General features: G+C 45.6%; 1 protein-coding gene and 1 long non-coding RNA gene across 2 annotated transcripts in view; both read right to left on the reverse strand.

Moving 5' to 3' along the window:
* Positions 1-702, reverse strand: part of Ccl5 (C-C motif chemokine ligand 5) — a 5,116-nt gene extending 4,414 nt beyond the window's left edge. Inside the window, exon 1 of the mRNA XM_028772425.1 lies at positions 493-702. Coding sequence (XP_028628258.1) covers positions 493-568 — 76 coding nt within the window. The 5' untranslated portion in view covers positions 569-702. The remainder of the gene's footprint in view (positions 1-492) is intronic.
* Positions 703-8,953: 8,251 nt separating this feature from the next.
* LOC114625063 lies at positions 8,954-10,705 on the reverse strand. The gene is made up of 3 exons (XR_003712003.1): positions 10,613-10,705; positions 9,403-9,624; positions 8,954-8,989 (listed from the first exon to the last, which is right to left on the reverse strand). It is a non-coding gene; the product is annotated as an uncharacterized LOC114625063 (long non-coding RNA).
* Positions 10,706-16,062: the final 5,357 nt, after the last annotated feature.

The following is a 16,062-nucleotide window of genomic DNA, read 5'->3' on the forward strand; positions in this document are numbered from 1 at the left end:
CTTCCTTCCTTCCTTCCTTCCTTCCTTCCTTCCTTCCTTCCTTCCTTTCTTTCTTCCTTCCTTCCTTCCTTCCTTCCTTCCTTTCTTTCTTTCTTTCTTTCTTGCAAACCCCATTTCTTTTCTCGATATGAAATGAGAGTCTATCACAGCTAAAACAGTATTACACATTTCTTAGAAACCATGCTGGTGACAGATATGAGTAAGTCATCTTTCAAAGGTCAGCCTTCTGACATGCCCGGCACCAGCTTGCCCCTAAGGAACGCCTGCAGAGTTCATAATATAGCCTTAGAAGACACAGAAAAGTTCTCCAGAGGGTCCTGCCATAATACATAAGGCATCTGACAGTGACAGCAGGGTAACTGTGTCAAGGATACATAAGAATGTACAGGCAGCATACACAGTAGGATTGGAAAGAAGGGAAGGTTGGGGGGGGCAGGTTGGGGTGGCATCGAGTCACAGTGGGGGCTGTGGTGGTCAGAACTCTGGACTTACATGGGGAGGCAGGTGCAGGGGTGCAGAGGGCGGCAGCAGTGAGGATGATGGTGAGGGCAGCTTCGGAGAGCTTCATGGTACCCGAGACAGAGGCTGCAGGAGATGTATGTGTTGTCTCAGGATCCTCTGCAGAGGTGCTCTGTAGCTCAGACAGACCTTTTATAGGGAGCCAGGGCAGCAGAGGAAGTGCCCCCCCCAGGACTGGGGGAGTTTCCACAAAAGATACCAAACACCAGCTTCTGTCAAAAATGAAAACACAAAATGGAAAAGAAAACTGAAATCACCTTTGGAAGTATGACTCTGCCTCTAACTGCCCTCCAGCCCACGATGACTTATCTTCGGCTCCCTCTCTGGCCAAACGCAGTAGGGGGAAAACCTCTTCCTTCCCTTCATCCTCAGATCTGCCATCCCAAGCAGGCCCTCCCCAGGTAGCAGGGGGCTGCTGCCTTAAGGCAAGTAGGGGTCAGTTAAGATCAAGCCATTGATCTTCACTTGGCAACTTCCCAAGTTGTAGCCCAGACTTGATTTTGTTCTTCTGTTTTCTCCATGGGACACTACGTTATGAGCACACTATATCAGAAACATAGAACACACCTGTGTCATTGATAATAATAAGTTAACAAGGTATAGGGGAGTTGTTGAAAGCCAGGTAATCCTTATCCCCAGATATCTAGGTAGACTTAGAGATACTGAATGTGTGATGTGTGATTTGAGAGTTAGCATTAGTAACTAAGGTAGGAACAAAAAAACCCTGTGTCCTGTATGTCCATATGTCCATCTATTATCTATCCATAATATCTATTTATTGTCTGTCTGTCTGTCTGTCTAGGAGCTGACGGAGCTGATAGGGCTACAAAGAGTCTCTGTAGGAATAAAGATTTTTAAAAACTGATGTGTGTGTGTGTGTGTGTGTGTGTGTATGTATGTGTGTGTGTGTGTGTGAATGGAGGCCACAGAAGAATATCTAGTATTCTATCATTCTCCACCTTATTCTTACTGGAGGTGCCTACTGCAGAGTCAAGCTTCAGGACCACAGGTCAGAGCTGAACCTCAGAGTCTAGTCCCAGCATAGGAGCAAAAATGTAAGAACATGGATGCTGTGGAGGTGAACGGGAGGCCTGGGTCAAGATGGACAATGGGAAAGCAAACGAATGGCAGGTCCAGGTGGATGGGCCAGTGGATTGTAGTTCCAACAGACATGCCACAGTGGGAATGGAGCTGAGTTCTAGCTCCTGGGACAGTCTGCAATTCTCTGCCTATCAGTCCTGTGACACATACACACACCATGTGGCCAGATGACAGGCTGATGTTAGCTGTTCTCTTTATGGGGTCCAGATGAGAGTGTTGATGTGTTCAGTAAGTTCTTGGGCCTGTTTTTAAATGACTTTAACATGCTTATGTGCTTATATGGTCCCAAGGGTTTTTTTTTAAATAAACTTATGGGGTGTCATCCTTTTATATGTTTAGGTATAAATTATTTACCATCTGTGTCTATGAGTGGTGCCAGACAGATGTGCCCACCAAGGTACAGAGTCATCCCATCTCTGTTTGCATTCAGAATGTAGTCAAAAACTTCTTGTAAAACGGAGACTCTCAGGGAAAGGCACAGCTTGTAAAACTACTGTTTTACACAACACCAAGTTAGAATGGGGCACAGTCTGATCTCAAGTGTTACTTACGAGAGGATTTACTAAGGGGGGATCCTTTACAAACATAGGTTCTGACTAGGATAGTGCGTCTCAGTTGGACACTGGAGGCTTTTCCAGAAAATATGAGTTGGGTTGATTCCTCTAGGGAGCGCTTCTTGTTTTCATCATGACCATGACGTCATCCCATTTACCCACCAACTCATCTCTTATGCACAGAGCCCATGGAAGACAGAAACTGTGAGGGACATTGGAGAATTTTTCCTGTTTTTTTTTCCCCCTAATTTTTTTTCTATTAGACACAAGAGTGGATTATTCTCCCTCTGCTGCAGAGGGAGAAACTGAGGCCCAGATAGGAGTAACTTGCTAAGAGCACATTGCAGATGAATGAAAGAATTAGGACCAGAAGCCAGCTGTCCTGTGTCTCATTTTGGTCCACTGTCTATTTAGTATACCTGGATATTAAAGGGTAGGATATGGGGGGGGTTCACTCCACTCCAAAGGATGGGATGCATCTTCAGTTGAGAATTAGTGACACTTTAGCCAGGGGATGGGGACTGAAATTGGTTTGTGAACAAGAGATCAGCATTTAGACAAAACTGAATATTGGAAAGAACAACCCCATACTGGAAACACTGGTGTTTTTTTTCTTTCAGTTTTCCTTTTGAGACATACAGGTTCTTTCTATGTAACCATGGCTAGACTTAACTTTTTATATGGACTAAGCTGGGCTAGAACTTGCAGCAATACTCTTGCCTGTGCCCCTGAATACTGGGATTTACCAATGTATACTATCACATCCACCTTGTACATTTACAAATGTATACTACCACATCCACCTTGAAGGCTGAGGCAGGAGGATTCTGAGTTTGAGTCTTTTAGGAGGTTGGTTCAAGTATAGAGAGGTGAAGTGCATAGCTTATGACCGTAACTTGCAATGGTAGACCTCACTGAATAAGTGACCACTTTCTACCATCCTTCATTGTTTCTAGAGAAATATAGCAACTCTTTGAAGGCTCTGGGATGGAGTAGGAGAAGGTAGATGCACAAAGCACAAGTAAATAAGTACTCCTTAATTGTCAGCCATCTTCTACTGACCTTGTCTCTTGTCTTTTCTGTTGAGACAGGCTCACACTGTAACCCAACCTCAAACTTACTTCCTCATTCTCTGTGGTGCTGGCATTGCAGTCTTGTCTCTCAACTCTGTGAGCATAGTATCTTTTACAAATTTATTTATTTATTTTTTTCATTTATGTGCATGTGTGTGCGTGTGCATGCATGCATGCGTGTGTGTGTGTGTGTGTGTGTGTGTACACCTGCTTGTCAGTAAGTGTACCATGTGTGTTCAGTACTCTTGGAGGCTGGAAGAGGGTGTTGGATCTCCTGGAAATGGAGTTACTATCAGGTGTGAGCTGCCCAGTGTGGGTGCTAGGAATCAAACCTGGGTCCCCTGTAAGAGCAGCAGTGCTCTTAGCCATCTCTCCAGCCCTGAGCACAAATGACAAGTGTATCTGTTCAGTTCTCTAAAAACTAGTCAAAAAATGTCACAGCTCTCATCATATCCTCAATGGCCAGATTAACCCACCCAGAATCTGTGCGGTTTCTTAGTATCTTATCCTGTTTGTCTTCTGCTTGTCTTCTGGCTTCTTCCTTGCTTTTCAGCATATGTTTTGGGTAGGATAGATACTGAACCAACAGTGAGTTAGTCTTAATCATTTCTTATGGCATATTGACTAGGTACCTGGGCTCCCTGGAGTTGAAAAGCTGGATCTATTATTTATTTTCTATTTATTTTTAAAATAAAACATTGTATATTTATGGTGTATGGTGAAATTCTGAAATATCTCCAGCAGACAGATGAACACACTTATCTTCACACATAGCCTTCACTTTATATTTATGTGGTCTGAGAGCATCTGAAATCTCTCAGCAAATTTCCGGTGCCAGGCACGGTGTGACTAACCGCAGTCCCCATGCTGTTTTAGATCTGCAGACTTGTTTGTTCATCCTGGATTGCTTCAGCCTTGTGTACCCTTTGGTCACCATCTTTCTCCGTGCCCCCACTTCGCTGCCCCTCACAATGGCTGATCTACCCCTTGCTTCTTAAGACTGCATGCGTTCACGAGGCCATGCGGTGTCGTTTCTCCCAGGTCTGCTTCTACTGCTGATTAGTGATTTCAGGCAACTTGCTTATTTCCTTCGGTCCTAAGTCACTTCCTCTGTAGATGGAGAAACTGCACAGACTCTGAGTTGGTTAATCCAGCCATTGAAGAGATGGCGAAGCTGTGAAATCTTCTGACTAGTTTTTAGAGAGCTGACCAGCACACTTGTCCTTTTGTGTATAGGGAGGTCACAAACCTGGCAGCTTTGGTGTGCTTCTGAGTCCTTGCCAGCCCTGTGTTGCGTGTTCACGCAAGCCTCTCAGATACGCTCACATCCTTTCAGCCACATGCTACCCTGTCTTGTCCTGGCTTAGTCTTCTGTTTTCTTTTCCTTCTTTCATTGACTCTTTTCCTAAGCTGAGCTGGCTCTCAGCCCAGTCAGTCTGACGTTGTGAAGCCAGTTGCAGCCAAAGAAACTGAAACCCCATTTCGAATGGATTCCAGTGCTTTAGTCAGACGTGGGATTTCCCCATGACTGTGTGAGTCAGCTTTCTCTCTTGGCCACTCCTATCATAGTGTCTGAAGTAGGGAAAATCCATAGTCTCTAGGTATCTGGGCTCCCAGGAAAAGCCAGCAGAAAAGCCATTTCCTTCCATGGCTTTAGCTTTCTCCATATGCAAATTGGTATATGCTTCTTGATTGGATCCCTTTCCCCTTTCTTACATCTAGGACAGCAAGTAACTGGCTCACACCATCTGCTCGCAGAGGGCCCTGTTGGACAAGGTGTTCCAGCGGTGACAGCATTACAGTCATCACCCATGTCTCTGATACCTGCTCTCATAATAGTTCACAACCACATTCAGACCAGAGGCTTGTAGCTGGCCTCCGTCAGCTCTTCTCACCTTCACCACACAGGACAGTGGCTCAGCACACCCACCCTCTTGCTTTCTGCAGCTGGAGACCACATGTGGTGTGTTTGTGATGGGAACCTGTGCTTGGGTCACGGGGAGCCCCCACAAGGTGGTAGTGAGTGCAAGGCCTAGGGGAAGCACATGAGCTGTGTAGCTGTGTTTGTTGACAGATAATTTTAGGCCCCCTCTTCTGTGAGAGGAATGTATTTTTGTTTTCTTCTTCACGTTGGATTCTTTGTTGCTTTTATTTCTTTTTGTTTTGCTTGTTGTTTCATTTCATATCCCTCATGAAATTCTTTATCCTTTATTCTCTAGGAAAGGTTATTGCCAGAGTATAACTCCTCAGTTCTGCACTCCTTCCCCTTCCAGAAGGAAGTCTGATGGAGCAAGGAAGACCTGAATCTGAAATCAGTTAGCACTTGCTGTCTCTGTGCCTTTGGACAGATTGTTAAATCTATTCCCTGGTTTCTGTCTTGGAAACTGGGCTGGGAACACCCAGTTCTAGGACACCCAGGATGACCAAATGGAGGCAATCAGAAAATGGCCTATTTCTGGCTCTAAGTAGATACTTAGAAACCAGCTCCCAAACGTCCAAGCTCCAGCATGTATTTTCTTACTGTTCTCTCCTTCCCAGTAAGGAATTTACCTTTGGAGGTGCAGAGTGAGAAGTGGCAAAGTGGGCAGTGATATTCCATCAGCCCCTAGTGTCAGACCCTTGAGAGATCATTCTACCTAGGAAGAGACCAATTCTGACTCAAACTAGCCCTGAGGACTCTGCCAACTACTCTTCTTCCTTTCTGGCACCTCCACAGGACAGTGCACAGACAGGCTTAAAAAGGAAGTGACAAAAATCTCTGGATTCTGTCTCTCTTTTGATCTGGCCCCAGAAAGTCCCTTGGTTCCTTACTACTTTCTTCCAGTCTCAGAGACGGAGGCCTTCAATCCCTTGTTTTCTATGCTGCCTCCCCTTCCTCCACTGCCCACTCCTCAGCAAAGCCTGCAGAGCCTTCTACCCTCAGAACCTCCCTACGTCTGTCTGTAGTGTTAGGAATGCCAGAGTGGGTAGGGAAGTCCCCCTGGGGAATTTTGTTAGGTTGGCGTTTGGAAGTTTTGCGCTTCAGTCATTCTTCTTAAAGTCTGCTTTTGGATGTGAAGAGAGGAAGGGACCCGGATGTAGCATAGACTCTAGTCCAGTGCGGTGCTAAACCTAACTGTGAGAAGCTGTGAGATTCTGGCAAACCTCTTGTGAGTCTCGGTTCCTTCAACAAGGAAGTAGAGGTGTAACAGTACTGCCTTGAGGCCCCTTCCTTCTCATTTAAAAGGTAAAATAGTAGGTGATTTTTAGTACATTGAAGGGGTTTGGAACTGGAAGCTCATCGCCCCCTAACCTCAGCTCATAGCATTCCTCCTGTGGGTAAGGCCTAAAGGGTCTTTCTTCCCTTTCATCTTTCTGGGGCCCAGGACTCACTCTACCACTTGGCTCGTGAGCTCCTTCCTCGGCAGTTCTGTGTTCCTCCATTTACCCACTGTTCCACCCGGTCACTCGGCTCTTCCCAGACTCTGCCTGTCCATCCTCCAGCTGCCCATCTCCACATCTCCTGTCTGCTAACATGCGTTGTTCATAAATGGATAAAGCACATTTGTTGACTCAGCATATGATGTATTGGGAGTGATGCATAGTGGCTCTCAGAAAGGTCAGAACATAAGAGAAGCTGGCTTAGCACAGGGGCAGGTGTCAGGGTGCCATTGTTTAGCTGGATACACTCTGTTCTTGTAACACAAAGGACTTCCAAGTTTAGGCAAGGAGGTATGACCTACTAATTTTGTCATTTGCTTGTGGGGAGAAGGCATCTGATATGAAGGACCACTGAGAACAAATGCCCTGGGAGGAGGGATGATTCTAGGAAAGGGTGTCAGGGTGACACTGAGACGGCAGCATGGGTGCTGTGTAGAAAAACAAAACAGATAAACTAACCAATGCCACATCCACTCACCACCTTGTAGCCATCCACTTACATCCGTCTATTCATCTGTTTCCTCTGGCAAACAGTATGTCTTCAGTGAGTGCCCGTCATGCTCTAAAGCACAAGCTAAGCACTGAGATATAGTAAGTTACTTTCTGTTGCTGTGATAGACACCACAACTGGAATGAGTTGGGTAGGAGATAGTTTATTTCATCTTACATCTTACAATCTATCATAAAGGGAATTTAGGACAGGAACCAAAACCAAGATCATGGAGGATGCTTCATACTGGCCTGCTCTCCACATGGCTTCTTCAGGTTTCATTTGATTTGATTTTTCTTAGACAACTCAGGACAACTTGCCTAGGGGGTAACACTACCCCTAGGTCTCCAGTGAGGAAGATCTAAGAATCTCCTCATAAAGGATTCATCAACAGAGCTAAATGATGAGGATACAGGGAAAGAAATGTATATACATGTATCTGTGCCCTTGGAGGGCTGTCTAAAATGCACACTGCTAGAGACAAAGCCACTTCTTTCAGAGATGAATGAACATTTCATACCACCAGAAGGTTGCTTACCATAGGGAAGCAAAGAATGAAGCTAACATTTGGCACACAGTGGACAAAGGTTACCTTACTTTCCTTATCCAGAAAATGGGAAGAAAGAACCTCAGAATCTCTTCCTTGCCTGCCTTATGGTACTGCTGCAGAGGTGAAACGAGTTAACGTGGAGTCACTTTCCAAGTGACAAAAGGAGAACTTGAGTCGTCATAGTTACCTGCATCCCTCGAGCAGCCTGAGTTGCTGACTTTTCCCAACACCCACCAGTGACACTGGAGAGGATTTGTGAAGGATTCCTGATCCTTTGGTAGGTAGTACAGTACTATCCACCTCAGAAAAGTGAATGAGCGGGGCTCCCGGGGCCTCCAGTGGGCAGGGAATGGCAGCTTTGAGGATGTAGCGTGGGGCTGCGTTTGGTTTCTCGTGAACTAGAATGTTCTCAGTGGTTTGAACTCTGAACCTTGTGGGAGTCTCCAAGTGTTTCAACTCATATTAGGAAGGAGCTGGGTTCTTCAAGCTGTAGCCAAGTCAACACAGGTGCTGACACTGACAGGTCTGCAATGACGTAGCTGTGAATGAATTCACCAAGACAGGAGGAGGCAGAAGTAGAGTTTGTTAGACACAGTGCAATACACCAGGCAGAGCTACTGGCACAGAGGAATTCCAAGGGACTATTTTTATTTTAATTAAAAATTTCAGTCTCATAGTGTTGTCCTGGCTGCCCTGGGACTTGTTCTCTAAACAAGGCTAGTCTCAAACTCACAGAGATCCATCTGTCTCTGCTTCCTGAGTGTTGGGATTAAAACATTCTCATCCATCTCTATGCCTGGCTGCTTTTATGATGGTGGGGATGGGGTTGGGGGTTGAGGGGGTTCTACAAGGGCAGTTAGGTAGTGTTACAGTGTCTAGGAATAACTGTAACTGGATCCTATCACAATGAATGGTTAACCACAGCCTTGTCCTACGTCTGAAATGGCTCAGTATCACCACCGATCCGCAAATGACATTCACGCTTCGCAGCTAGGGCTTGTTATGGTTAACTTTCTGACAAGATACCACCTGCTCACACATCAGTGATCTTGCTCTGCAGCAAAGGCAGCTAGAGCAGCTCCTCCCCACAGCAGTCTGTCTCAGGACAGTATGGAGGACACTGTTTGAGGTCAGGAGGGGAAACATAGATTCTATAGAATTAACCTTGGACTTGCAGGATTCCAGGCCAGGACCTTGAGTAAGGTAGCTTACCTCTCTGAACTCCAGTTCTTGCATCTGTGAAATGGGCAGCTAGATTGTTGAGATCAGACTATTGATGGCTCTGGCTCATCACATGCACACAGTATGGGAAGGAAGGGAGAGAGGGAAAGAGAGAGAGCCACCTATCAGAGAAATTTTCTGGACTAAGGGCAAGCCTGCATGGCCCTGCAAAGCTAATCTCATCCAACTAACAGTCTCCTCCCCCCATAGGAAAAGCATTCCCTTGGCTGTATTCATTGGTGGTGAGCTGTACTGTGCTACAACGTCTGTGGAATTTGGTACTATCTGCTAAAAATTTAGAAAGAGCATGTTGTATTGATAAGTGCTAGGAATCCTACTTGTGGGGATTTGTCTTGTTGTATTCACACGTCTACAACTTACTTTTTTATAAGATAACATGGTTCGTGTTAAGGAAGAGTGGAGGGAATTTAATTGCCTATCATGAAGGACTGATGTAATAGTTCTGGCACTCACCTATGGTGGTATGACAGATTCCTTATACATCCGTAGAGGGGAAGATGGCTCAGTGGCAAAGCACCTGCCATGTAGATCTGAGGTCTTGAGCTCAGGTCCCAGAACTGTGTGTGATGGCATGTGTTTGTGCATGTGTTGGGGAGCCAAACATGGATAGATTCCTAGGGCTTACTGACCACTCAGCCTGGCCTAGTCGGCAAGCTCCGGGCTGATGAACAGTACCTGAGGAAAGACATCTAGGTTGATTTTTAGAGTCTATACACATTTACTCCCTCCCACCCCACCCCACGCACAAATGAGCAGTCAGGGAGGGAGGGAGAGAAGGGGAAAGAGACTCACCTCTCGTTGTAAATGCATGGACTCCCTTTTGTAGCTAAAACTCTAGTAAAGGTTATCTTCCTGACAGGAAGGTGAGGGAGAGAGCATGGATCATAGGTAGGAGACCCCCTTCCCTTACATATCATTTTGTACCTTTTAGAATTTATATCATTTGAAACTGTTGTGTAAACCTATAAATCCAGCACTCAGGCTGGGTAGGAGGATAATGTGTTGAAGGCCAGCTTGAGCCACACACTGAAAAATCTGTCTCCAAAAACTTCAATAAAAAAGAAAACACCCTGGGCTGGAGAGATGGCTCAGCGGTTAAGAGCACTGACTGCTCTTCCAGAGGTCCTGAGTTCAATTCCCAGCAACCACATGGTGGCTCACAACCATCTGTAATAGGATCTGATGCCCTCTTCTGTTGTGTTTAAAGACAGCAATGTACTCACATTAAATAAAATAAATAAATAAATAAATAAATAAATAAATAAATCTTTAAAAAAGGGAGAGAACACTCTCTGTCCCCTTCAAGCTCCCTAAACAAGCAAGGAAACAAACAAACAAACAAACAAACACCCTTCATCCCATGTGAGTGTCTGGATGTCTGAGTGTCTGAATGTCTGATCAGTTTTAAGAAGTTAAAGGAAGAGCTTCAGCACAAAGCTTCACTCAGGCCTCAGAGCTCACTGAACAGCGTGACCTGGCTGCTCTCAGTAAGGGCTCTCTGAGGTTTCCTGACTGATGCACGGTTCCTCCCTGTTCCAGCTCCCTCACTTCAGCCTTTACTGCATCAGAGAAGTGGACTTTTAGATTCCTAGCGTTGGGCCTTCTCCTCAAAGAGGGAGAAAGGGGATTGCACAGGGAAGACAGTCCCCAGAGTTGCACGAACCTTGGTTCTGATTCTGGCCTCTGTTTCTGAAGCGTCAAAAACTCAAGGAAGTGCCAAGTTCCTGCTAGACAGTCCCTCATCTGTAGAATGGAACAGTTCTTCCTCAGAGCCTGGGAAGAGAAATGGTTGTTTGATATGATGCCTGGCATATAGTAGGTGTTTAGTAAACAGAGGTACCTGTGTTCTGTAGCATCTGTAATGCCAGAGGGAGAATTCCCACAGAGCTTCAGTCCCAAACCCAAAGAGAGACCCTGCTGTTGTCAGCAGAGGCTCTCTGAAGTGGTGTGGCACTCAGTGGTCCTCTTCAACTCAGCCCCTTGCCCCAGACCTCACCTACCCTCCCCTGTACCAGGTAACACATCGTATGAGCTTACAATCGTATCCCTTACAATCTTCACATTAATAGTAAGAGGTGTTATCTTCCCCATGTCACAAGGGAGACAACCAGGCTTAGCACAGCAGCCCAGTGTTAGTTTCTGTTTCCAGACTGCCCTACTGTAAACTGAGCAGGGACAGGGCTGCTTGGGACCGAAAATGGGAGGAAGAACCACAGGCTAGAAGAAGGGAGAAGGCACAGAGACTTGGCTAACTAAGAATTGTCACAGGAATGTTCTTGCTATTGCAAGGTATCCAGAGACATGACTCAGCCAAACCTGGGGATCCGGGAACTTGGCTAGCTGGAGGGGAAAAGCCTCCTTTCTCTGAGGCTGACAGGAACTATAGGACAGTGAGACACAGAAGAGTTGGGTGGGCATCTGGACAGTCCTGTCTCAGCAGCTGCAGCCAGAAGAGCAGCAGGCCAGGGGAAGCCACAGTGAGAACACCTCAGCTGGCACCTGCCATCCTTGTGGGCCTCTCCATGGTCACAGGGTAACAACGATGATGACAACAAATGACAATTAGGCAAGAAAGCACAAACAATCTCAAGAGATTCAGAGGAAAGGATCTACATTAGAAGAACTACAAGGGTTAAAGAGCTGACTCAGCAGTTAGGAGCACTTGTCAGTCTTGCAAAGGAACTGAGTTCGATTCCCAGCACTCACATGATGGCTGAACAAGCCATAACTCCAGGGGATTGATTCAGTGTCTTTTTCTGACCTCTATGAGCATCAGGCACACACATGGTGCATAGGCACACATGCAGGCAAAACGTTCATACCCATGTAATAAAATAAATCTTAAAAAAGAAAGAAAACCACAAAGGCTCCAGAAGTGCACAGTCACAGCAAGAATCTAAATGTGCACACTTACACTGACAGGAAATGAACATGTACTCCCAGAACTTAATTGGATGTATATTTCTCCTGGTATTCTGAGGGCCTGGTGGGACACCCATGTTGGCCTTTCTGCACTGTGTCCAGGTATATGGGGCTCGTAGGACTGTCTGTGTCCACAGGTTCTTGTTGGACCATTCTATCCATGGTAAACACGGTTGTGAGTCTGTCTCCTGGCTTTCTGGTAGTCTGGGGTTTCCCTTGAGAACTGACATGGCTCATCAGTCTTGGTGGTCCCTGCAGCCCTTCCTTTCTGGACCTCCCTGTCAGCTGGAATATGTATGAAACACCTGTACCCCCGGTGGAAACCAGGATCTCATCTTGGTTTGAAGGGAATCCCCTTTCTTTAATAATTCTGACAAAGTCTTTGTATGTTTCCTCTTTTCTTTCCTAACTGGGTACTTAGTCTTTTAGGCTCAGCTGTGCTCTCTGCCTGCCTCATGGATGCAGAGTGTCCTTGAGTAACAGAAGAGATAAAAATAGGGAAATGTAATTTCCTACCAGAGAATAACATGGAAGAGTCTGTCTTCTAGTAAGTCCTTCCCACAGTCATCCCCACGAACAACGTGTCTGTGTTTATCTGCTTATGGGCTGGGTGACCTGAGCTAGACCCTGACAGGGAGCATCCCACTACCCCACTGCTCCCTAAGACCTTTACTGTGTGTTCCAGAGCAGTGGAACCTAACAGAGCCCTCAGAGCTGGTACATCAGCCTCTCTGTGCCTACACAGCACCCTCCTCCTAGCAGGCAGGACCAGATTCCTCAAGGAAGACATACAGACACTGCCATCTTCGCTTGGTCTTGTGCTACGAGTTCATGAGTGCAACTGCGTCATATACAGAAGACGGCATTCACAGTGCTGAGCCCCCTCCTTTAGCTCTTAGATTCCTTCCACCTTCCTCTTCCATGAGGCTCTCAGAGCCTGGCCAGGGATTGATAAAGATGTTGCATTTAGGGCTGAGCACACTACAGCCATGTATTCGCAGCTGTTTGACCAATTCGGAGTCTGCATTAACTCTCATCCACTGCAATAAAAGCTTCTGTGATCAAGGTTGAGTTGTGGTTGTCTCAATGAAAACGGTCTGCATAGGCTCATAGTGGTACTAGGAGGTGTGGCCTTGGTGGAGTATGTCACTGGGGGTGGGCTTTGAGGTTTCTGATGCTCAATCCAGGTCCAGTGTCATTCTCTCTTCCTGCTGCCTGACAATCCAGATGGAGAACTCTCAGCTACCTCTCCAGCACCATATCTGCCTGCATGCTGCCATGCTTTCCACCGTGAAAAAAATGGATTAAACCTCTGAACTGTAAGCCAACCCCAATTAAATCTTTTCCTTTATAAGAGTTGCTGTGGTCCTGGTGTCTCTTCACAGCAACAAAACCCTAAGATAGTTACACTATTCTATAGGTATAAACATGTAGAAGATAGTTACACTATTCTAAGGTATCAACATGTAGAAGGCAGTTTGACAACATGAGCATTCACCAAAACAACTGTAGTAGAGTTCCTACTACAGTCATAATCTTCCTAGTCATACGCTCTAGAAAAAAAGTTTTAGATTTATTTTTTATTTTATGTATATTAGTGTTTTGCTTGCATGTATGGCTGTGTACCACAAACATATATGATACCCAAGCAGGTCTGAAAGGTCATAACATCCCCCAGAATTGCATGGTTGTATGTTGTCATGTGGGTGCTAGGAATCAAACCTAGGTCCTCTTCAAAAACAAGTGTTCTGGGGCTGGAGAGATGGCTGGCTCAGTGGTTAAGAGCACTGGCTGCTCTTCCAGAGGTCCTGAGTTCAAATCCCAGCAACCACATGGTGGCTCAGAACCATCCATAATGAGATTCGATGCCCTCTTCTGGTGTGTCTGAAGATAGCTACAGTGTACTCATAAATAAAATAAATAAATCTTAAAAAAAAAACAAGTGTTCTTAACCGCTGACCATCTCTGTAGCCCTGCCATAGGAGTTTGACTGGGTTTACAGTCTTAGGCATGAATTCCCTTCTGTGGAACAAGCCTCAGATCCAACCAGAAAGCTGTGGTTACACCTATAGCACCATGCCACCATTGCACCAATGGGCACATCTTGTCTGGCATGGTCAGTGTTGTAGCACTCAGTGTTCAGTACTGGGTATGACTATCAAGGTCTTTTCCCCTGCAGTGGATAAAAATGTATTACACCCTAGCACTATGAATGGTACCCAGCAGGAAGGAAGTTTCTAGGTTAGCTCCTTGTTGATTTCTCTATGTACCACAACCAAACTTTATAGTATTTTTGGCAATAGGGTCTTGCCATATAGTTAGAGTGGGCAGCCAAGAGCATTCCCTGGATTGTCTTAATGTCCATAGGACCTCCCTGATCTCATTCCTGACACTGAGATTTTTATTTAGTAACTTTCTTCTCCTGGAGAAAACATTAGTGTTGATTTTCCCCCTCTGAACCTCTCTTACAATCTACTACTCATCAGTGGTTTTTCTGTGTGTTGTCTAATTTGAAAAAGTCCCTAAAAGATGGACATACTTCATGCAAAGGTTGGTGAGAGGGACAAAAACTCAGGTTAAGTTTTTCTTTCTAACTCAGCTTACCTCACTCAGTAAGATTGAGTTTCTTTTTATGTCCCTGTGTAGGGTGAACGTGGGGTAGGACACACTTCCCTCCACTATCCTATCCTACTCTACTTTTCTCAGAACACTAGCAGCCAATGTACGGGCACAGATCTCACTTCCCTGAATGGTTGGAAGGGGCATTACTAACCAGAATGAAACAGCAGTTGGATATCGCCGGTCTTTGATGTCTTCTGGTGTGGCCATCACTTGGGATTTCTTTCTGATGATCATTCTCCTGTATTGCTGTCTGGTCTTTCGCCCCTTCTGTCTTCCTTGCTCGTAACTTCTTGCCCACATGGCACACACGAGAGTTTCGTTTCTTCCCCACACCCAACACATGCGTTAGGATTCCTTTTCTCCCTTTTACTGTTTATTTAACAACAACAAAAGGATCCTCTTTTTAAGAGCAGGGGTTGCTGAGGTTCCTCTTCATCTTACTCATAGCCTTCAGATGAGGCAGGTTAGTACCAGGCCAGAACCCAGGTCCGTAGCAAGTGAGTTTTCATAGTAAGTTAAAACACAGCCAGCTCTTTCTTCCCAGGGAGTTCCACGAAAACCACAGAAGTGTGCCACACTCCAGTCCCAGGGCATCTGAAACCTACTTCTGATACCTCTACAGGCACTTGGCATGCACGTGGTGCACAGACATACGTTCAGGAGAAAAGTTACAGGTGATTGAGAGCCATGGAGGAGGGTGCTAGGAGCAGAATGTGGATCCTCTGGAAAAGCAGTATTTTCTCTTCAACACTGAGCCATTCCTCCACTCCCCCTCTAAGTCTGACTCTCTCCTTTGATGTTTGTACTTTGTTTACCATGTGAATATTCCATCGTTCCAGGCAGAGATTCTGGTCTTCTTCCTTTTACAAGAAACATTTTAGAGATTTATTTGTTTATTTACTTACATGCTCGTGTGTGTGTGTGTGTGTGTGTGTGTGTGTATGCTTGAGCACACAAGTGTACACTTGTATATGCAGAGGCCAGGAAAGGGTGTTAAATGTCCTTCTGTGCCACTCTCCTCCTATTCCTCCTACTTTTTCTTTGTTTTGTTTTGTTGAGTCAGGGTTTCTCTATGTACCACTCACTGACCTGGAGCTTGCTATGGAGACCAGGTTAGCCTTGAACTCACAGAAATAGTTCTACCTCTGCTTCCCAAGGGCTGAGGTTAAAGGAGTGTACCACCACACCCAGCTTCACCTACACTTTTGAGAGAGGTTTGAGGGTGACATCTAGGAATTGATGGACAAGGCCAAGCCATTGTTCAGACAAATGGTTATTTGATAACAATTAGATAACCAATCTAACAGTTAATGAGACTAATTTGGAATCACCCGGAGATGGAGGAGTCACACTCCTACGTACGTGGATTTCCAGGGTTATCTGAGCAAGACCCATTCTGAATGCAGCAGAACCATCCATGAGATGAAAGGAGGAAGGAGAAAGTCCCTAGAGTAGTTCTCAAACTAGGATTTGTATTTCAGCTGGGCTAGAAGCCCCACAAACTGTCACCCACACCCGCAGTCTCTGCCTCTCTTGGAGCTGAGCTTATAGGTGTTTGTGGGATATACA

Source organism: Grammomys surdaster, unplaced genomic scaffold (genome assembly GCF_004785775.1).
Source record: "Grammomys surdaster isolate TR1022 unplaced genomic scaffold, NIH_TR_1.0 213, whole genome shotgun sequence".
NCBI classification, from domain to species: Eukaryota; Metazoa; Chordata; class Mammalia; order Rodentia; family Muridae; genus Grammomys; species Grammomys surdaster.